The sequence below is a fragment of the Schistocerca cancellata genome, chromosome 8, assembly GCF_023864275.1.
Source record: "Schistocerca cancellata isolate TAMUIC-IGC-003103 chromosome 8, iqSchCanc2.1, whole genome shotgun sequence".
Taxonomy (NCBI): domain Eukaryota; kingdom Metazoa; phylum Arthropoda; class Insecta; order Orthoptera; family Acrididae; genus Schistocerca; species Schistocerca cancellata.
Window position 1 is genome coordinate 490483142 of NC_064633.1, and position 22700 is coordinate 490505841.

General features: G+C 40.4%; 1 protein-coding gene across 1 annotated transcript in view; it reads left to right on the plus strand.

The window, feature by feature from the left end:
• LOC126094443 (heat shock protein 75 kDa, mitochondrial) overlaps positions 1 to 22700 on the plus strand; it is a 308018-nt gene that overhangs the window by 271391 nt on the left and 13927 nt on the right. The window contains exons 11-12 of the mRNA XM_049908816.1: positions 5463 to 5532; positions 9520 to 9667. Of these exons, the coding sequence (XP_049764773.1) occupies positions 5463 to 5532; positions 9520 to 9667 (218 nt within the window). The remainder of the gene's footprint in view (positions 1 to 5462; positions 5533 to 9519; positions 9668 to 22700) is intronic.

Here is a 22700-nt window from a genome sequence, read left to right on the forward strand (position 1 = left end):
TGGAATAGATAAAGATGTTCAGGTGTTGGAAAGAAGGTAAAATTTCATTTTGTATGCTAACTCTGACCTAGTGGAAATCTGTATGTGCATCTACATTTACACATACACTTCACAAGTCACTGCCTAGTACAAAGGGAAGGAAACATTTTTGCTAATACTAACAATTTTTTGTCCTGTTCCAATCATTTATTGAGCAAAGAATGTTTTCATGATCCTTCTACGAGGAATATGGTGGTGTCAGCAGAACTGTCTCGCAATCTTTCTCTAAATTTATCCAACAGGATTTAATGTGACAATTGTTGACTTTCTTTCAAGATTCCCCTTTCACCCTTTCACCCTTTATTGCCTGACTCTCTCTCTCTCTCTCTCTCTCTCTCTCTCTCTCTCTCTCTCTCTCTCTTTTCTTCAGGAGGAAACCTGTTTCAGTGAAAAAAATATTAGGGTTAGTGTCTGTCACACAAAATACCATGTAATGGGTTGAATATAGAAATTTTAATTTTGATTTACTCAGTATTTTAGATTGACATATGGCAACAAACTGAACATATGAGTAATCATTAATCATTTAGTTGAAGAGACATGGGAACATAATCTTTGCTATCACTAAGCCTCATTTTACATGCATTAAAAATCTAACTAGATGTGATCTAAGTGACAGAAATATTTCACTCTTTCAGCTGCTTTTGCACGTGTTTATGTACATTCAACCTATGATTGATTTTCAGCTGTTTCTGCCAACATAATGATGCTAAACAAAGTCTAGCTTGATGGAGGCAGACTATGGCAACATCAAGCAATAAAGGGCAAAGTTAGCAAAGTACATCTGATATACTCCTGTATGGTCTCTCACATTGCCAGTTGTCTGCATTTGCCTGTTTCCTGCCAACTCCAAACACTGAAGCATCACTCCAGAACTACTCAACAAGAGTCTTGCACGCAAGTCCCTTTATAGGCACACTGCATGTTTCTAGAATCCTCCCAAAAAATATGTCTTCCATTCAGTTTCGCTACTCCAGATTTTATGTGAGCGTTATATTTCATACTGCTTACTAGTATTAGCCCTAAATATATGTGCTTGCAGTTATACACATTTAAAGGAAATTTCTATTCGTTACATGAAGTGGGAAGTCTTTCTCCATTTGCTTAGCAATCATTCAACTGTGACACCTTTCTGTAGACAACAGAGAGAGAGAGAGAGAGAGAGAGAGAGAGAGAGAGAGAGAGAGAGAGAGAGAGAATAAGATCTCTCAGGGTCTAGTGCCTTGTTTACTTTGAATAATCTTAATTTTTTTCAGTATTGGTAGTTTTTATTCCAATATCTATCATTTTTGATTGTGTTGTTGAGGCCAAGATACATACAGCAATATCCTCATCCATGAATACATTTTTAAATTCTTAATTCAGCATTTTAGCTCCCTGTCTGCTGTCTTCAGTTTCAACACCTGAGTGTTCATGAAAGACTAGACAGATGGTTTTATACCCATTTATTGACTTTATAAGTGATCAGACCTTATTAGGATCATTTATGGATCTTTTGCGAGAATGTGACTTGAAATTATTGTAGGTTTCATGCACAACTGTTCTTGTGAATGCAAATATTGCCAGTAAGTTTCCCTGTCACTTCCCCTGCCGTCTCTTTTGTTGCAAGAGTGTAGCACTGTCTGGTTTTTGCAGCATTCTCTGGATGGTGATATGAAACCAAGATATATCTTTATCACCTTTTTTATATTTTCAGTGGTACATACTTATCTTGACCGTGGGGTATGATGTTGATAGTCTGTTAGTTTGACACAGTAAAAATATTATCTTAGGTATCTTGTTTACTTTATTGCTTTCAGTGACCATCATCCATTTATAGTAACTTGGTCAGTATCACCTCTCTCATTGGTAACACTGTTGAAAGTACCGGATCTCTTCATAGCCAGAAAGTCTAAAAAATTTCTGTATTGTGAGGGCTGTCAGACAATTTGAGGAAGTTGTCTGACAAAGTTTCCAGTGTTACTTCACAAGAATATTTGCCCTAGCTACCAATAATGTATGAGTAGTTTTCCCAGCTGATACTGGGCAAATTAAAGTTAGCATTACCATATGTTTGAGGTATTTCCAAATGATTGAGTTTAGGCTATAGTTGAGTGACTGTGCAAACAATGTTTTCTGAATTTATTGGCCAGCAGATTTGTTTTGTATTTTGCTAGACTGAATTATTGTGCTTGTTGTTATACACCAATCCTTCTCCGGAGAGACCTAATTAACCTTGATATATAAATGACAATATGTCATCTATTATTTCTGATATATGTTCCACATTGTAAACAACTCTCAGCTCCTAGTAAAATGTGGGGCCAGTTGCTTTATAGGAGTGTTGTGGTTTCTGGCACTTGGTTGTGAATGCTCCAAAATTTAACCACTAGCATCTCAAGATTCACATTCTCTGCATTTTATAAATGATGTGTTATAGTAACTGGTTTATCCAATGCTGGTTTTTGTACTGCTCATCTCAGCATTTAATGTACATTTGACATTATACAAGTTCAGAAATCTTTGCCCTGTGCCACAAGCTGAGGAGTCTGATCTCATCACAGAATCGACAAAGTTTCAGGTTTAGAATCTTCACTAATCCCAACCAACAAATCTCAATCGCTTCAAACTGACAGCTTCACTGGGGTCCTCAAATGAGCTACCTGTTTTCACCGTTTTCAGTAGGATGCAGGAAGAATTCAGTAGGATGCAGGAAGAATAGAGAATGTCTCAGATCTCAGGTGGCAGACGTAGTTGATATAAACACCTACAACTGACTGCAACATGTGCTCTCAATTATACTCTCAGTACTCTCAGAATGGCCTTTTCCACCTGGTGGACACTTGCTCCAGGGATACACATAAAATACACATTAAATTTGTTTCCATCCTGTGCTATTTCTGATAGAGGAATCATCATGTGCTAAACATTTGAACTGCCTCCAACTTAACGGCACTTTCTTTCCCCTTTGTAACTGCCTCGATTTTGTCAGAGAAGAGACAGCTGATTAAGCAGGAGACATGAGGCCCACAGGTTCTAATTGATTATCAGTGGAAAGCAATGTCTCAAACCTGTTTGTTAGAAGCATGGTACTAGCCATTTGACCATTTGCTGAGTGAAACCTTCCCAATGAAAATCCTCAGATTTGGGCATGACTTTGCAGTCACCATCAAGTAACAACTTGGTCTGGATCAGGATTCATTATGGACTAGGTCTGTTACAGGAGCAGCTTGCAAACTCAGTGCCACATTTGTGACAGATGGCAGCCATCATATCGCTTGCATCACTGTCATAATTTTGCAGTGTCCCCATGAACCCAACATTGCCACCAGTGCATATTCCAGCCATTGACAGGTAGCAGCTAACTCTTTCTAGATCCTGCAAAGGCCAGAATCCCTAGCTATATCCACTAACAAATGTAACTCCTCTAAAGAGGAAAAGATGTAAAGAAATTAAGTCAAAATCTTGCTGCATACTTCCGAATAGATGCATGTGGAAAACTAAAATAAATGCAAAGTACAACATTTAAACTGCCTTTGGTGCTAGTATTTTTCCTAACTTGTGTTAGTGTCCCAGTATCTTTGGTTGCTTACTGACAATCATTCTTCCATAAAATGTAAACTTTTGCAGCCAGAAAGGTCACAATTAAGAAAATGTTCTGGGCTATTATCCTGTGGTTGAATGGATTTCACTTTTAAACCGAACATTTCGTCCTCATCTGCAGAGGACATCTTCAAGTGTGATTATAGCTACTTTGAATGTCCAGTTCACATTGTGGCTTGCTACTGACTACAGCAAAATTCTATTTCTGTTTACTTCTGCACAGTGCCAAGATGTCATATGACTTGAATGCGCCATCGTGTGGTGTTGCTATCACCCCATGATGGAAGACTGGTACACATCTTCTTCAGCACCAGAATCCAGATGTCAATCAATTTCATGACCTCTTCCTCCCTACTGAAATTCCTGGAGTGTTTTATGATCTTTATGGCCACTCTGTATAACTTTCATGGTATCCGCTTGTGGCTGCCAGTGCTTGAGTCCTGTCAAAGTGAATGTGGTCGTCTCCTGACTGCAAAGCATGTTCCGGCTGCACGGAACCAGAATTTTACTGTAGTCAGTACTGAGCCAGGGGATGAATTGGACATTCAAAGTAGCTACAATCCCCCCTTGAAAGTGTCCTCCACAGATGGGAAAGAAATGTTCGGTTTTAAGGTGAAATCCATGTGACCACACATAACAGCCCAGAATATTTTATTAAGTGTGATTCATTCTTCCTACACACCATTCACGCTCTTGAGTGGCTTGCAGAGTGTGATGTAGATACAGATGCACTATAGTGTGAGAGGTCAATTAGAAAGAAACTAAGCTGTGAAAATGGCATAGATAGACAGAAGTGGTATGAAAAAGACGATTCGAGAGGGAAGGGACAAAATATAAGACAAAAGGGAAATCATATCAGGAAAAAGTCAAAATTGAGAATGTGCTGGCACAGTAGTATTGCATCACAGCTGTAGGTTCTTGGACATCTTTGATTTTGTTGCTGTTGACAGTTTTTTGTACCCACTTGTTTTTATTGACTGAATGATAATGGTCATGGAAATGTAAGATAGTGGTCAACACTTTCTAATTTGTTGTTAGATCATTTGTATACTGTTGGTCTCATCCTTTCTTTGGTTGGATGTGTTTTGCCAGCCTTACATGTGGCAAGTTTTAGAATGAAGTTTCTGACATGTATAAGAGGAATGCAGCAAGTAGGTACAAGTATCTATGCTGTAGTCAAAAGAACAATTGTCTTGAATGTTGCTTGGGCAGCTGAAGACTATTTGAGAGCTAGAACAATGATTCTCATCAGTACCAATTTAATTTCATGAGTGAAGAGATCAAATACCATTTGTGAAACACCTAAATAATAAATTCTGTATGTGATGATAAAGTGTAAAGAGATGAAATAATTTTTCTTTAGCTAGGTAGGCATCATGCAAATTTGCCAGGGCCCTGAGGTCATGAAAAATAAATGCTTGTACACATTCTTATCTGAGTAGTTTTTGGATACAGATATCACTGATTCACATCTTGTTTGGTTTCATTCTGCTTTTCGAATTATGAACAAAATATTGATTGTAAGTTGTTACAGCATCCAGCTGAATATTAACAGAGGGTGGAAAATCAAAGCAAAACAGAGACATAGTAGTTTAAAACCCTTATTCTTTTCAGGTGAGGCCTGAAAGTATTGCCCTTTCATGTCAGTTATTAAGTTATCGATGTTGTGGACACCTGTTAAATTAAATCACAGGAGATTTCCACTTTCATATATCATTGCATTATCATTACAGCTTTCAAGTACTTTGTTAGAATTACAGAGTACTCATTTTAGAATACAGGTAGACATTTAAGTTGTGAAAATAATAAGTTTAATATTGATTTTCCACTCCCATCTGTAGGTGTTGTTGACTCTGAAGACATTCCTCTAAATCTTAGTCGAGAGCTTCTACAGAATAGTGCCCTAATAAGGTAAGAATGTAGCTGTTATTACATTAGTAATTCTATAAAAGCATGTATCTGTGAAGTAATGTTACTTAGAAGTATATATCACATTGCAAGCTGTTTTTTGGTACATTATCCATTAGAAATTAACACAGTTAATTGGTATTAAAGTAAAACTATTATGATAATTCAAAATAATTTGTCATTCTGAAGCTAATCTCAATAATAGATCTGAACTTGCAGTCTTAAAACTTTTGGGATCTTGTGAACTAAGAAGGGAAAAGGTTTCAGAAAGCGAAAATTTTATTCGAACTTCCACCTCGGTAGCACATTCAGTTTCTCTGCAAATGGCTTCAGTGTAGAATTTTTGAGGAAAAGCAGAGTTAATCCAAAGAAGCCAACAGGGGAATGTTTCCAATCCCTCACTGTAATACAGATGATAAATCTCTCATGCTATGTGCAGGCACACTCTCTGTTCTTTCCCCTTTACACTCTCTTTTTCAAAGTACAGTAGAACGTCGATGATTATCTGAACGTCGGTCAACCGAACGACCGCTTAACCGAACTGTGTACTCGCTCGCACCTGTTACTCTCCCACCCTACCGTCTGTCATCCCCCTCACTCCCAAACCAAGTCTCCCACAATAGTTGCTGCACTGGGCCACTGCTGGCAAAACATTGCTTTTAATGGGGACTTCACAAGGTGCTGCTGACTGGCCAAGCCGCCAGTCGCTGTGTTTCAACAATCAGCACACTTCTGTCGGCTTGGCACTGGCAGTAGAAGTAGCTGCAGTATCAGAGCTGTTCACAGCAACAGCTGCGCCAGCTTAGAGTTGAGGCGTGCTGCTCCGCGCAGTTTGAAGGATTGCGCACCCCCAAGAAGAGCTTCTCACAGTGCAGTCAGTCAGTTTCTGTTCTCTGTTACGATTACTTGTGTGCTGCTGCGTGAAGAACTGAACTTGACGATACAAAATGCTTAAATGTAAATGTGTTGTCCTTTCTATGAGGGACGAGTACAAGATTATTAAAAGGTTAGAAGAAGGTGAATCTGCAACCACTTTATCCAATTTTTTGGCAAATAAACATGTACAGTTCGATTATCCGAACAAACCAGTTTTCCGAACACCCATGTCCCCCGATTACTTCGGATAATCGACGCTCTGCTGTAGCTCATGATCGAGAAAAATTCTTTACATTTTGGTAAATACATCCACCTACCAGTCATAGAACCACTTCCACACACTTACAGATGATTGATAGAAAGCAAGCACATGTGCGCGCGCCCGCGCGCCCGCGCGCCCACACACACACACACACACACACACACACACACACACACACACACACACACACACACACACAACACTTCTGCAGCTGTCTTGACACTGTTTCCTAAGCACCTGCCTTGTCAGAGGTGTGTGAAGTGATTGTGAATGGATCATGGAGTTGGGAAGAGGAAGATGTACAAAGGGTATGAGTTATTAGAAGATCTTGGAGAAGTTGGAGGGGATGGGGTGAGGGGGATGGCGGAAGGGGGGGGGCATAGATGAGACAGGATAGGAAAGAGTGAGGTTGAGGCCAAGGTTGGGGACTAGTGAGATTTAGGACAGAGGTATTGCAGTATCGGAGGAGATGCTGCATGGATATTTTCCACCAGTTGAATTGATGATAGGGGAATCTAATCAAATGGACTGATGGACATAATGTCCAATGAATGCGTGGTCAGGTTCATAGTTAGCCACTGTTTTTCTGTTGCTATTCACGAGAGTAGAGATTTGGTTACTTGCTGTACCCATATACAATGCTGCACAGTAATTACAGCAAAATTGCTGTATGGCATAATTTCTTTCAAATGTGGCTTTACAGTACTAGTGAAGGATGTGATTGAATTTTAAAATGCAAGTTTTATGTTGGATAATATGAGAGTTACTGGCCATCACAATGGTCATGGGACTGTTGATGTTCAGAGGAAACAACGAGGGACATTTCTGCACTAGCTGGACTGTAAAGCCTCTGGTGAGGTAAGAATATTTGGATAACTCGCACTTTACATTGTTGTCCAGTGCTCACAGTCTATCAAAATGAATGTACTGTTTCTGGTATGGACAAGGGTTTTTGTGGTAACACCAGAGATATGGGACTCAGCATTGAGGCAGATAGCTTGTTCAGTCAAGAAGGGCAAAGTGAAGAGGATTTGGGAGTGGTGCTGTGGTTCTGGAAGAACAAGCTGAGGCTGATCAGTCGTGGGGCCCATATTGCGAAGGCATAGTCAGTTAATCTGAATCAGACTAGGTGTTTATGGTGTTGGGTGGATAAGGAAGATCCATTCAGCTGGCCCATAAAGAGATTGGCATAAAGATGTCAGTCTACAACAACAAGAGCACTGCATGTGAAAGACAAAGTTTCAGGCTTGAGTTCTAATGTGGTACACAGTTTTTATCTGACAGTAAATTTCTAAAAGGTGCACACTCCAGTACAGAGTGAAAGATTAATTCTGGATATTGCTGTTTCTGAACTGCTCAACTTGCTAAGCTGTTAAAAAAATATTTGAGCAAGCCTTGAACAATGGGCTCAGAAACATTGAAACACTCTTAGCCAGTGTGGTTTCGTTAAGGGTAGCACCATCAGTGCAATCCATGCAACATGCCTATTAATGCAAAAGCATAAGGTGAAATAGAAGTGTGTACACATGACATTTCCTAACACAGTGAAAGCAATCAACTGAGTCTGCATGACCTCATTAGACAAGCTGTTTGTTATCATGAAGTTCCAGAGACCTCTGTGAGTTGGGTACAGACTCTTTATCACAAAGCCACTAGTGTGACCCAGGCCCATTTGGAATTTTTCCACCATCTGATATCGCTGTTGGTGTTCATCAGGGCTATGCTGTATTACCACTTTCTTCACATGCATACAGCAATGGTTGACATACAGACACCACAAACCTAGATACTTCTTTACATGGATCATACAATCCTAACACAAGAAACATCCGTGTATTCAGAAATCAGGTACAGATTTGGACGGACAGACTGGTTGAGAATGAGTAGACCTCAGTATCAAGAAGGCTGAATATGTGGAACATGGTCACCAAACCAGTGGCACTGCAGTAATTGGTTATCAAGTCCAGCCGAAGACCATACATTTTAAACACCTGCCAGATTGTGATGCCACTTCTGATAACTGGATGACAGTAAATGTAGCTTGGCATAAAATGTAGACAAGTTACCTGAGTCCTTTGTGATTAAAATGTTTTGCAAAATATCAAGACAAAAATTTACATTGCTACAATATTCATAGCACCCATTTTTGGTGCAGAATACATCCCAGTGAGGAAAAGTATGTGAAGTCATATCATATGATAAAGTTGAATATGCATTGAAGGACTCGCGGACTGACTTGATATGACCAAGTAAGAAATGATATTTCCAGTTTTAAGAAATGAGAATATTTGAAAGAGAATTTTTATTGTTCCAATTGTGGATAAAGTAAAGGATGCTCGCCTCTGCTGGTATGGACAGGTAATGAAAAACAGTCTTCAGTCTGACCCAGCTGGTTTACAATTGTATGAAAACTGACAAACCAGTGGTCTTAACAACATCAAGCCTGACATGCAGGATGTTGCTTTTAACCCTGACCCGAACGTGTCAACAACAGAGTAAAATTTAGGAAATATAGTAAAGCAGCATATTAAATATGTGTAGAACAAATAGTAAGAAAGTGAAACTGATATTTGTGGGGGTGATCTGTGTTTTATTTTATTTTTTTCTCTCAGCTGCCTTGTGTGTTAACAGTATTTATTCCCAAAATAGTGGTTAGAAAGTATTCTTCTGCATGTAACTTTTTCTGTTGTAAGTGATTTGGACTTGTTTTAGATACTACAAGACTGAAATGATTTGAAGTAGTCCATGAAACATTTGAGAAATTTTGTGCAGAATTTTTTCTCCCAGGAGGTACATGTCTTCTTGATAATCCTTTTATGTATCTGATTGCTTCACACAGTTTTATTTTGCAGGAAACTACGTACTGTTCTGGTAAATCGTATCCTCCGATTTTTGCATGACCGTTCCACAAAAGATGTTGAAAAGTTTGATGCCTTCTACAAAGACTATGGTCTATTTCTGAAGGAAGGTATTGTCAGCAGTGAGGAACAGCTTCAAAAGGTTTGTATTTTGAGGAGTTTCTGAATGGGCAGGGTCAGACAGAAATTATGGTGACTCTATAAGCAAATTTGTTTGTAAATTACACTATATGCATTACTTTGTTCATTTGCAAAGCAGACTAACACAAAAATGTGTCCAGTAAAACCTGCAGCTGTGGCAAAGACATATTGCATCATAACAAAATGATATGATGTACATTTGACAGTGTGTGTGGTTTTTGCATCTTCTTATGTAAACACCTTTTCTTTATAGTAGTCATATAAGCAGGTTCTTCCTCTCACAAAGGTGGAAAATAAAGGAACCATGAACCTGTTTTGAGTGGCCCACACATCAGTTTGCATCTTTGTTGCTAGCACGAGTAACCTACCAATATGCATTTGTTCCACCTTAAATTTTAATTTTTGCTACTACATATTGCATTGTCTTTTCAAAAGAAAACTTTCAATTATTTCCAACTAGCTGACCCGGCAAACTTCGTACCGCCTAACAGTCAATGAATGTCGTGTTACCTTTTAGCTGAACTAATTTAGGCTTTGATGAACGTAATACAATGATACAAAATAATATTAATATAGATAGAAATATAAAAGTATTTTATTTTGATGAATGATGATGAATACATACAGAATGAGAATAAAAATTAAAAAAATAATAATAATTAAGTATTTCAAACACACGTCAGAAAAAAATCATTGAAAACTATGTTGTGCAGGTTGGGATACACTCTGATTAATTCATTAATCGGATTTTCATTCAAGCACCTTGTGGTAAATGACATTCTTTGTTTTTTGGTCAGGCGCAAGAACAAATAATGCGGATGGTTTGCCGACACGTGAGCATGCCACGTACAATTGACCATGAAAAAACACGCATTTTCTAGATTGAGGCCACAAATAGTCAAGGATTGGCCCTGTGATTTGTTGATCGTCATGGCGAAGGCAAGACGAATCGGGAATTGAATTCGTTTAAACTCAAAGGGCATATCTGTTGGGATTATCAGAATCCTTGGAATAAGAACTTCCTCATCTTTAAATTTTCCTTTAAGTATCGACGTGTGAATCACTTTGCTCATCAGTTTTCTTATCATCAAACGCGTTCCATTGCACAGTTTTGGTTGGTTTAAATTTCTAAGCATGACGACTACCGAGCCAACCTTCAGTTGTAAATTGTGCGGTGGTAAACCAGGCACATCCAAGGAGTTCAAAAATTCAGTTGGATAATTAGTGGCTTCTTCTTCGTTTGTTACACAGTCGATAGATTTGAATGAATACAGAGTACCTACGATTTGATTTTGAATTATAAAATTGAGGTCATCTACATCTTTATTTTTAGCTGCCAAAATTGCTCGCTCACTTAACCATTTAGTATTTTTGCGGTTAGCAATTATATCCGGAAATACTTTGTTGATAAGCTCGTCTTTTGATGAGACGAAATTGCAAAAATTTGGAGGAAATGAAATCAAACCGCTCGATTCGTCAACAGGAACACGGCCATTACCGATAGTCAGCAATTGCTTCGAGAAATCATCAGCAGATAGATCGTTCAACAATGCAACTCTCATATTTACAGACAGTTGAAGTTTGGCCCTCGAACATGTACCAGCAACAACTGAAGATAGAAACATTCATCATTCTTCGGATGAACTGTGTAAATACGACCAAGAACATCAGCAGAACGCATATCTGGATGACCAGGAACTGCATCGCCTTGCTTCCGACGTTGAAATTTCTTCGATGTAGCGTTCCAAGTGTAATAACGTGGCATTTCCGAGTAAAGCAACGTTCGTGCGAACGGATCGTTTTGACAAATCGTAAAGAAACTGGTCAGTGTTGTCGCTTGAGGTGTTTCGGCACGTTGAGCAGCATTCGACGCTGTGAAATATACTCTCTGATCGTTCTCTAGATGCACCCCCAAATGTACAACAGTGGGATAACGTTCGTGAATAGGGAATGAGAATATACGCCAAATTGCTTCATTGCAGTTCACATATCTACCAACTTGATAGTGCGTGATTTCATCCTTGATATTGGATGTTTGGATACCAAAAACCGCCATGTCGCTCCCTTTCGTGACATATTTGCAAATGTATTTAATAGATTTCACTGAACTGCAATACTCAACATTACAATGTGCCTTGAATGTTTTGGAAAGAAGTGGCGAATATGGAACAATCCAACTGTTGTCAACTATGAAATCGTTTCCTTTCACTTTAGTTGTGATAGTTCTACCATTATCATCGGGCGATCAACGCCGATACAATGGATAACCATCGTTGCCTGTAATGGTCTCTGCCGTGAATTTTCGCGGATACCGTTGGGAACATTTGCCGTTGACCATGCACAGTGATTGGCGGTTGATAGTGCCACATGGTCCATGAATCATATTCGTGATTACAGCATCATGTAGGTCTGGATCAGTTTCAGGAGCAGGAATCTCCGCACATATGATGTCATCTATTTGATCTGGCCGAATTCTGTCTACTAATCAAATTAGAATGTGAGCATGCGGTAGGCCTTGTTTTTGCCATTCGACTGAATACATCCAGCATCGAGTAATCCCAAAGACGTGTTGCTTAACAATGTAATTTATTAGTGACCGAATTTTTTGCTTGAAAACCCGTGCGGTGATGTCGTGTCGATCACTTGATGTTTGTCCGGGAAGCAGCAATTGAATAATTTCCATCCATTTCGGATTACATGTAAATGTAATGAATAGATCTGGCCGACCATAATGACGAACATATGTCATTGCATCTTGCGCATATTCATGCATATGACGCGGGCTACCTGTGTATGTCGCTGGTAAAATAGTCAATCGACCAACATTTTCTGAATCTCCTTCTGTGCTTATTGCATCGCGTAAATGAATATACTCTTCCGAACGCAATTTAGCTTGATTCAACCGGATGAAAGTCAGGCGCTCCGTTTCGATTTTAACGTACATGTCAATGCAGTATTGTTGAAGCAGTCGACGAAATCGCAACAAATAATTGTCAGAATTTTCATGAATCATCAAACGATATGCGTAATAATTCATCGAACTAACCTTCTTGGTAGTTTCCTCACCTGAAACAAATACAGTAAAAATTGTATTTTAGAACCCTAATAGGTTAATGACTCTTACAGCTACTCTCTACTAAATTAGGAGTGACAACTTTTTTTGTGTACCAAAAGCGAACAGAATAAAATGTATATCAAGTTAAAATGAAAACAATGATATTGATCTTACCATTCAATGGATTAATCATTTTGATATTAAAGTGATATCCATTGTCTCCTTGCCAAAACATCAGCGGGTATTGTAACGCGTCATATGAACGGTGTGTTTCATATATTCTTTGTAGTTGCCCAGTATTGCGTCGTGTAAGCACAATATCACATGTTTCCAAGTTTTCACCAACAATCAGGATTGCCACTTCATCGATTGTTGGAGCATTAAATGTGCGTTCATGTGTTCCAGCTGGTCTTTTATCTGCTCTGATTACAACTTTATAGTCATCAGTTGGCATGCGCTGTAAAGCAGTCTTGAACAGCCTGTCCAATGCATAATGTTCATGAAGCATTTGCTGCAAATCTTGGAGAATTGCTCTTTTCGTAGCTGTGTTGATCCCTTGACGCCAGTCAAGTTGTTCTTCTTTTAACGTAAATTACCTTAAATGTCGGATTATATCCGTGTTCTTCAATAATTTCTGCCCCAGATGAAGTCATTTGGAAACAGACATTGTATTTTTGAGTGTTCGCTAGAAAATGTCGTGATTCTAGTGTTTCGCCATAAAGCAGGGAACGCAATGGCCCTGGTGGCGGGACCACTAATGGCAATGTCACTTTACCACTAAGGCAGCACAAACCAGGCGTTTCACCAGCAAACTTCAATGCGCCACAATGCTGGCAAACAACGTCCATTGGACCAATGCAAACTAAATGATGCAAGCTGTAGTCGATGGTGCATTCATATCGAAACGCTGCTCGATTCAAATCAATACTTGAACCATTTCTTCTTGCACTTCGAAGATTATTCCTCTGTTCATCTGTACGATAAGCTCGACGATTTCTCGTTTCTAATCTAGCAGTTTCACGGGCTGCCTCTCTTTGCTCTTGTGTTTGAGAAGCACGAATTAAGGCCCTTCTTTGCTCCATCCTAACGCGGCGCTCTTCTCGGGCAATTTCCCGTTCTTCGTCAGATAATTGACTTGCGATATTCCATTGCCTAATTGCATTACGGCTCTGCTGGGAAAAATTAGATCTTCTAGGAAGCGGCATTTTTATTAATAGTAATACTGAATATGCACTCGCACAAAACCACATAAAACAATCGAGACATAGACAATAGCTTGTCAAGAAAAATCATAGACAACCTATGAAAAGATATTTACACTTTTGTTAACGTGTAGAATAAATCTTTAATTAATTTAATAAATAATTTACACAAATTAATGTCTAAAACAAACAAATATAACAGTACCTACCTGAACTTTCGAGACATTTTACACAAAATAAATTTCTGAACGCACACATAAATAGTTGTTACAGTATTTGACAGGATTGGACAACAAATGTTTGACATGTAATAAACAAATGAGCATTTATTGAAATGATTAAGTATTCTGTGGTGTCACCGCCAGACACCACACTTGTTAGGTGGTAGCTTTTAAATCGGCCGCGGTCCGCTAGTATACGACGGACCCGCGTGTCGCCACTGTCAGTAATTGCAGACCGAGTGCCACCACACGGCAGGTCTGGTGAGACGTACTAGCACTCGCCCAGTTGTACAGCCAACGTTGCTAGCCATGGTTCACTGAGAATTACGCTCTCATTTGCTGAGACAATAGTTAACATAGCCTTCAGCTACAGTTGCTACGACCTAGCAAGGCGCCGTATTCAATTGCTATAATACTTCTGTATCATCAAGAGCAATGTTCTACAAATGTGGATTAAAGTTAAGTATTCCAGAAGCTACGTACTTTTCTTTATAGCATTCATTATGTATCCTGTTTCAGACCTCACGCCCGCCTGCTTGAGTTTAATGTGTGCATTTTGGCCTTCTCTAGCTATACAACATATTCATTACACATTTCTGAACGCACGCGTAATATTTTTCAATCTTTTTTTTTTTAAAAAAAATACACACTATAGTTTATTCATCCATTTTAAATAGTTTATGAACGCATGCATAAATGTCAATCATTACTTACAGATTTTGACAAAAAAATTTGACAGCTCCAAAACTAAAGAACTTTTAGGGAAAATAACGCATTTTTCAAGTATTCGTCAATTTTTCATTATTTTTAAGATGTATTCTGCTATTCGGGGCGGAGACAAATCCAACAAATCAAAAACCATGAAAATTTTTATTCGTCAATTTTTCATTATTTTTAAGATGTATTCTGCTATTCGGGGCGGAGACAAATCCAACAAATCAAAAACCATGAAAATTGGTCCAGCAGATCTCGAGTTATAAGTGTTGTAACAAACCCGACTTTGTTTTATATATATAGATTAATCTTTGTAACTTAGAAAGAAAATATAAGGAGAGTTTAGAAACATTAGAAAACTTGTACATACAGACCAGTAATTTAAATCTAATCATGTCACAGCAAAATGGTAATGGAACATGTTAAACCATAAATTATAGTAATGGAAGGATCCCTATTTAAATGTACTGAGAAAATAAGAAAAGTAAAGTTTGAGAGTTTCATCCAAGTAAAAGATTAGTCGTGCTGCTTATTCATAAGAAATGTGAGTTGTTGAAAACATTTAGAGGATACAAAATGGGTATGTTTAAAAATAGTGCTTTCTTGCATTCAGTAGCAAATAAAATCTACTCTTGTTTTTAACCTTGGCACCAGTATCAATGTTTCTTATGTTGTTAAGCACAAAAACTGCTCAGTATGACGGTCAAAATTGTAACCAGTAGTAATCTCTGGCAGACAAACCTGATGCGTAGTGAAATATTTTTACTGCTTTCATGAACAGTGCAACATCATTTACTGCAGACTGTGCTATGCACTTTCTGCATAGAAATTCAGTAGTATTCCTTCCCAAAACTCCATCAGTACTTTGTGCAAGAAAATTATGGATCTGTGATAAATTTGGCACCGGTGAAAGATGTGTGTTGTACATATCAAACCATTGATGATGATGATGATGATGATGATGATGATGATTGGAATCTAGTAAAGAACTTAGCATCCATTCACTAAACTATTTGTCTCATCCACCTCCTCTTCATTAATATTACATCATGATTTCATCTTGCACCCAGTCAATTCCCTTAACCTCTTAGTAGTTCCTAACATACACCTTTCCATCTTTCACTTCATAGCTATCAGTTTTTGAACGGTTTTTGGATTATAGGTTCATGTCATGCTGCCATAAGTAAAACTTATGCATATTTTAATCAGTATATTAGCAATCATACTGGTTGTAAATTTTTCATTGCAGAAACATGGAAACCTCATTTTGAAAACCTTACTTAATTTACCAAAATAATGCCTGGCCATTTTTCACTCTTTATGCTTATTTCTCCTGCAGCAACCCAGTGATCTTCAACTGCCATAACTGCAAAAGCTTGTGGCATCGATAGGTCGTCGTTTTGACCATAGACAACCTTAATCTTTGGGACTCAGGTCACTCATCCAAACCGCCATGTTTACTCCATCTGTTCTTATACCTTGTACTGTGTGCACATGTATGGTAATTGTCGAAATATATGTATGTGCAGATATTAGTGGGGACAGTTTATTCCATATACTGCTATTTGTATCCTGTTCCCATATTGGTGACCCCGAAGTCTATGTGTCTTCCACAACTTCCGCGCTGGGTGTTGTAAATAAACAGGTTATGCGCATGCCGCCATGGCCACCTCACCCAATGCTTTGTTCAAAGATTTGGAAGCCCAACTACGACCACGGGGCCCCTTAAATCCTTCGCCAACGGCCGGCTCTCCATTACTCCATAGTGATTCGCAATCTCCAACCATGTTAACTTCAAACTTTGTTGTTCTACAATGGTCGAGTGCTACACTGTTAACTCAGACAATGGACTCGGATTTCATGTCACCAGACTGTGCTCGCCAAAATGTAAAGTGGATAATATTCAGAAAATGGGCCACAACAACAGTTACTGTCGTGCCGTGTGCAATGCCGCCATTTGTGCAAAACGCACCCGGCCACTATCAATCGCGACCTTTTACGGTTTTTCCTCATTTGCAGACTAACGATGGACATTTTCGTGTGCAGAATTCTCCTTGCTCACCCCAAAGACCCGTTGCTCAACTTTTCGATCACGTGGGTTTAAATACATCTTTCGGCGTTTCACCTTCCAGTGGCGTCTTACCACACCGCAGTGATCTTCCACAAGTTCCACCAGTAATTTATAGTCTGAGCCCATGGGGCATGTTTTCAATGTGCTCAGAGAACTTACACTTCTGTCACACGAGTTACCAACCCCCTCTCCCACTCTCAGGATGCCCTGGTTCAGACAGCTCAGCCGCTCGCCTCTCCCACAGCTCGGCCTGTGTCTGCCCTGCTGGCCTTCTGCATTATTTCCAAGGTGGGCAAATTCAAATCAGTACCTGTAACCTATGGTCCAGTTTCCGGGACCCCTACACGTATTGCGCAACCGCTCGTTCCCACAGTACCGACCATGCCAGCTGCGTCGCGTTTTCACGACACGTCAAGGTCAGTGGAACCTGCTGCTGCTACGGATGTCCTTGCCAGTAACACATCCACGCCAACTGTGCCAGCCTGCTGTACGGCCTCTCCTGCCACAGACCAGCTGGTTTTCCAGGGGACACCGAAGCCCCTTGACATTTTGTCATGGCTTGTTTTCCTAGTCGACACTGGTGCTGAAGTGTCCATTGTACCTACATCTTTAGCTCCCCCTGACTTTTCACTGACGAAGTCACTTCTACGAGCTGTCATCGCATCAGTGTTACAAACCTCAGCCCTGTCAAAGTTACGGTGTACCTATCTCCTTCTCTGTGTTTTCCATGGACTTTCTACATTGCTGATATTGATGAACCAATTCTCGGTATGGATTTTTTGTTCCATTACAAACTCTCTCCGAAAGTGGTTCAGGGCTCAGTGCTACATCATCCCACTAACACTCAGATACTGTGCTCCCACACTTATTTTCCAGTTCTGTTTCTCTCGTGACATGTGAGTTGGTACACAAGTGCTCCATCTTCGCGGGCAACATTGTGACCTGCGTCACTAATCTACTGTCAGAACACGACTCGGCAGCTGCCCCGCATGTTGATAAACATTCCCCCTCTCTTGCGCACCAGCCACGTGACTCGGCAGCCATCGGTGTTCCACGTGCAACGCCAACGCTGCACTCGCCCGCGCCAGGTACCAAGTGCAAGGGTGACAGCAGAAAGTTGCCCCGCATTCTGACCTGCTCCGCACTGCACGTGCAGACGCCCTCTCCAAACAAGCGCACGCCATGCTCACGTACTAGACATGTGACTTTCATGCTCCCTTTTCCCACTTGCACAAACGTCTATGCCTTGTTGCGCCCTACCCGTCCAAAAACTTCACGTCAGGACATTGATCAGTCTCGTGTGCAGTTCTCAGTTTCTTCCGTCACTGACAGAATGACACACAAGATGGTTACCACTGCCGGCCCTCCTATTAGGCACAAGGTTAGTTGCCTCAACCCTATTAAGTTGCGCGCAGCCCAGCAGCAAATTAACGAACTTTTGGAAACAGGTATGCTGCAACCGTCAGACAGTAACTGGTCTTCACCGATCCGCCTTGTCCTCAAACATGATGGTACTTTCTGAATGTGCGGCAACTTCAGATGTTTAAACACTGGTACTGTCATGGACAATTACCGCATGCCTGACATAAATGATTTCACTCATGTGTTATCGGGCGCTACAATCTTCAGTGTCATTGATTGTAAACGCGCCTACCACCAGATTCATGTAGCGCCGGCTGACGTCCCTGAAACAGCTATTATGACACTGCTTGGTTTGTTCCAATACAACTTCATGCCATTCGGCCTAAAAACCACAGCACAAACGTGGCAGCGTTTCATTGACTCCATTTTACAACAGTATACTCATTTTCAGCAAATCAGCTGAGGAACATGAAAATCATTTATCCATGGTCCTCCAGACCATGAACTCCAACGGCGTCGAGGTCAACAAAGGAAAATTGCAGTTGCGTCAGCCTTCCGTCACTTTCTTGGGTTACACCGTCTCCACCGATGGAATACAGCCGCTGACAGACTCACTGTCGGGTAAACAGACTTCAGGACTCAAACCTGTTCGCTGGACTGCACCTATGCTGGAGGCTTTCAATGCATTAAAGGCTTCTTTAGCTCCCTCTGTGACACTCGCCGACCCCGACCCCTCAGCCGAGTTGTTCATCACTATGGACGCCAGTGACATCGCTGTGGGAGCATTACTATAGCAACGCAAGGCAGACACGGTTTCCCCTCTTCATTTCATCTCTAAAAAACTATCAGCAGCTTAGAAGAAATACTCCGCTTTCGATAGAGAACTCCTTGCGGTCTACAAGGCCATCAAACACTTCCGTCCCGCCGCGGAGGGTTGCTTGTTCTTCATCCTCACGGATCACAAACCACTTGCAGCAGATGCTTTGTGCAACCCCCCACCCCCTTCCCCCGAGGACCCACCCCTCGGCGTTTCTGTCACTTTGATCTAGTCTCCCAATTCACAACTGACATTCGCAACATCAAAGGCACGGACAACATCATCGCAGATTTTTTTCTGTTTCATGCATCATTGACTTATCCAACCTGGCCGCCCTGCAAGCCTCTGACGAGGAATCTCAAGCTCTCCTCATGGACCCTCAAACTCCCTTGTGTTTACTAAAGCTAAATTCCCCAGCATTGTGGACGAGGTGTGGTGCGACTCTCCTACCGGTACCTTACACCTGTTACTCCCACCTCACCCACGCCTGCACCCACCTATCATCCACTCCCCACCGGACACTTATGTGCCAACTGGTCTCAACACTTGCTCCCATGTAATGCTGAGAGAGGATTCAGTCTGACAACCTCTGCAACCACCTTATCTTGGCCCCTTTAAAGTCCTCTAGTGGGGCGATTCAACTTTTGAAATCATTGTCAAAGACAGTCTGCAGACTGTTTCGTTACACTGACTCAAACCAGCATTCGTGAACCCCAATATCCCTCTGCTGGCTTAGTGTGATTCTCCTAATAACTCTCCCGCCAGTCTACCTCCGACATTGTTTCTCCTCGGGCCACCACACGGTCTTTTTCACCCGACGCCTCTTTGTCGCCTTTTGTGGGTTTCTCAGACATGTCACCCTCCACCCCCATGTGTGGGTTTTGCTGCTACCTCATCGACTACAGAAACACCCTGTCCCATAGTCACCCTGCTTTGCAACGTACCCCCACACCACGTGGATGACATTTCAGTTGCCACTCTTGATGGCTGAGTTCTCATTCTACTCACAGACACAGTGGCCCCACCACCCACAGACAAGTTAAACGTCAGTGTTGTGCATCGCCTCACCCTTCCTCGTGAGTGTGACCCGACGACAGTTCGCGCCTTCATCTCACTGGATGGCTCGATTAGCATCCGGGCTTGCCTCACCTACACCCCACCATCCACCGTTCAACCCGCCTGCTCTCAGGCTGGCCGCCGCATCGTCCATCCTCGGTGGCTAACGACTTCAAGGTGGACCTGCCTCCTGTCACTCCACCTCCGTACCCTGTCCTGGTCGAGGTGGAGGTCCCGGTCATCTGTCTACCATCTCGTATGACCACCAACAGTGTTGATGTCCACATGGTCTTCGCTCAAGACTCACATGTACTCCGTACTGTGGGGGGGCGGGGGGCTGTGTGGTGTCGATAGGCCGTATCGACCATAGATAACATTAATCTTTGGGACTCAGGTCGCTCATCTGAGCTGCCATGTTAATTCAGTCTGTTCTTATACTTAGTACTGTGTGCACGTGTATGATAATTGTCGAAGTATATGTATGTACAGATATTAGTTGGTACAGTTTATTCCGTATACCACTATTCGTATCCTGTTCCCATAAGCTCATCAGCTGTTTCTCCGACTTCATTGTTAATTTTTACTATTTTCTTTTCCTTCTGTTGGATATACTTTTAGTTTTATAGTAATTAAGTTTTAAGATTATTTTCAGATTTGCTCTATTAAGATTTTCCATTCATGTTTGAGTCTATGCACAAGAGGGACACAGTACACTTTGATTGGCAAGAATAGAAATATTTCAGAAATGGTTGCTTAAAACACATTCCTTCTTCTTTTTAATAGTTTCCGGATTCAAGACTTTCTCAAGGGCTGCTAAGAACAGTTTTCATGATGTGTAAGTTCCTTGACGTACTCTTCCTTTTCTTAAAATTTCAAATTTCTGACAATCGCAGTGAAGTTTAATGAAAGTTTTGCATATGTTAATCAGCATTTTAACATACACGGAATCAGTGCCTAATTTTTAAAAGGCTGCTAATATGGATTTTGTGTAAACTGAGTGAAAAACGTGCTTGAAATCTATTAATCCCAAACAAACTGGTCTTCATACTCATTGCTCTGTTTTAGTAGTTCGTTCACAACATGTTAATGGTCAATATAAATATTTAAAGAAATCTGGAAGAAAGTTTTAAGGACAAAAGTGTTCTTCTACATGGAAAATTCTACCAACATATCATTCCTGATGTTATGTCCAACCTTCCCACTGAAGAATTGTTGTATAAGCTTTCTTCTACGTTTCCTTTGAAATCTCTCAGAACCTCTACTACATTGTATAAAGATCTAGGGCTTCTTTTTAAATCATTTTTTTGCTGTATTGTGAATACCTTTGTGACTGTCACTATTACAGCATTTTTATGCACACTCCTAGTACTAATTATCTCACATCATCACTGTTAAAACCTGAAAGGTGAGACAGTGGCATCATATACTGGCTGGCATCCAACCACAGTTATGCTTCCTTTGTCTTCATTGGGGCTGAATGTAGATTGAGAGGCTGGCTGTACTAGCAATGCTTGACACACTTATCAGACATGACAAAAGCTATGATGAGAAATGTGACCCACATGCCAACTTCCACCACATTTGTAATTTGAATATTACCTTCCAGTGGCAATACGTTATAGCTTTTCAAACGCGTGTTTGGTTCATGTTACTAACTTCACCTCAAGCTACATTGATCACTGTCCTTTCCGTACCTCTGCCTTGTGAATTATGATCACTTTTAACTTTCAGGTCTGATCTCATAGCATTTCATTGTTGATTATCCTTTTCACCTCCTCCTCCTCTCCTTCTTCTTCCTGCTCCTCCAATGCTCTGTCTCCTTTGATCTAATGATACCCTACACTGTCCTTCACCAATATTTACTTAATCAACCCTTACTAGTTTTACTTTGTCCGTCATTGTTATCCCTTTGGCCAGATGAAGGAACCATGGATTGGAAATTGGAATTTTTGTGTTTTCTTTTTAGTGTGCTTATCTTAATTGCTGTTTGGTAAGTTGATAAAACATTTCGTATTTCATTATAATATATTGAAGCACAAGTGATGAAAGAAAAGACACATCCTTATTTAAGCAGTTGCATCTAGAACAGAAATACAGTATAGCTGGAAAAGACAACATGCCTCTGTTTTCTGGAATCAGTCGTTTAGAGTTTAAAGGAAATGGTGATTGATTATCAAAATACAGCTATTGTTTCTTGTAGTAACACTCATCTTTGAAGATCTCATGCCTTCTAGCTCCATTTAATTAAACACTTGAATTTTCAAATATTAGATTTCCTCCAACATTAGAAAGAATCCTTAAGTAATAGTAAAATGTAATAATACTGTACCAGCAGCTCTTATTTTGATATTGTTTTACCAGGCAACCAGTTTTGATGTTCCAGTTATGTCATCTACCAACTTGGTCCATGAATGACACCAAGTACCAGTCGTTTGTGTATAAGACAAGGCACCAATAATTATATCTGGTTCCATAAATAGGAGCATGTTTGCTCTTCATACATGTTACAGCAAGTTTCATATCTTATAGAGCACAC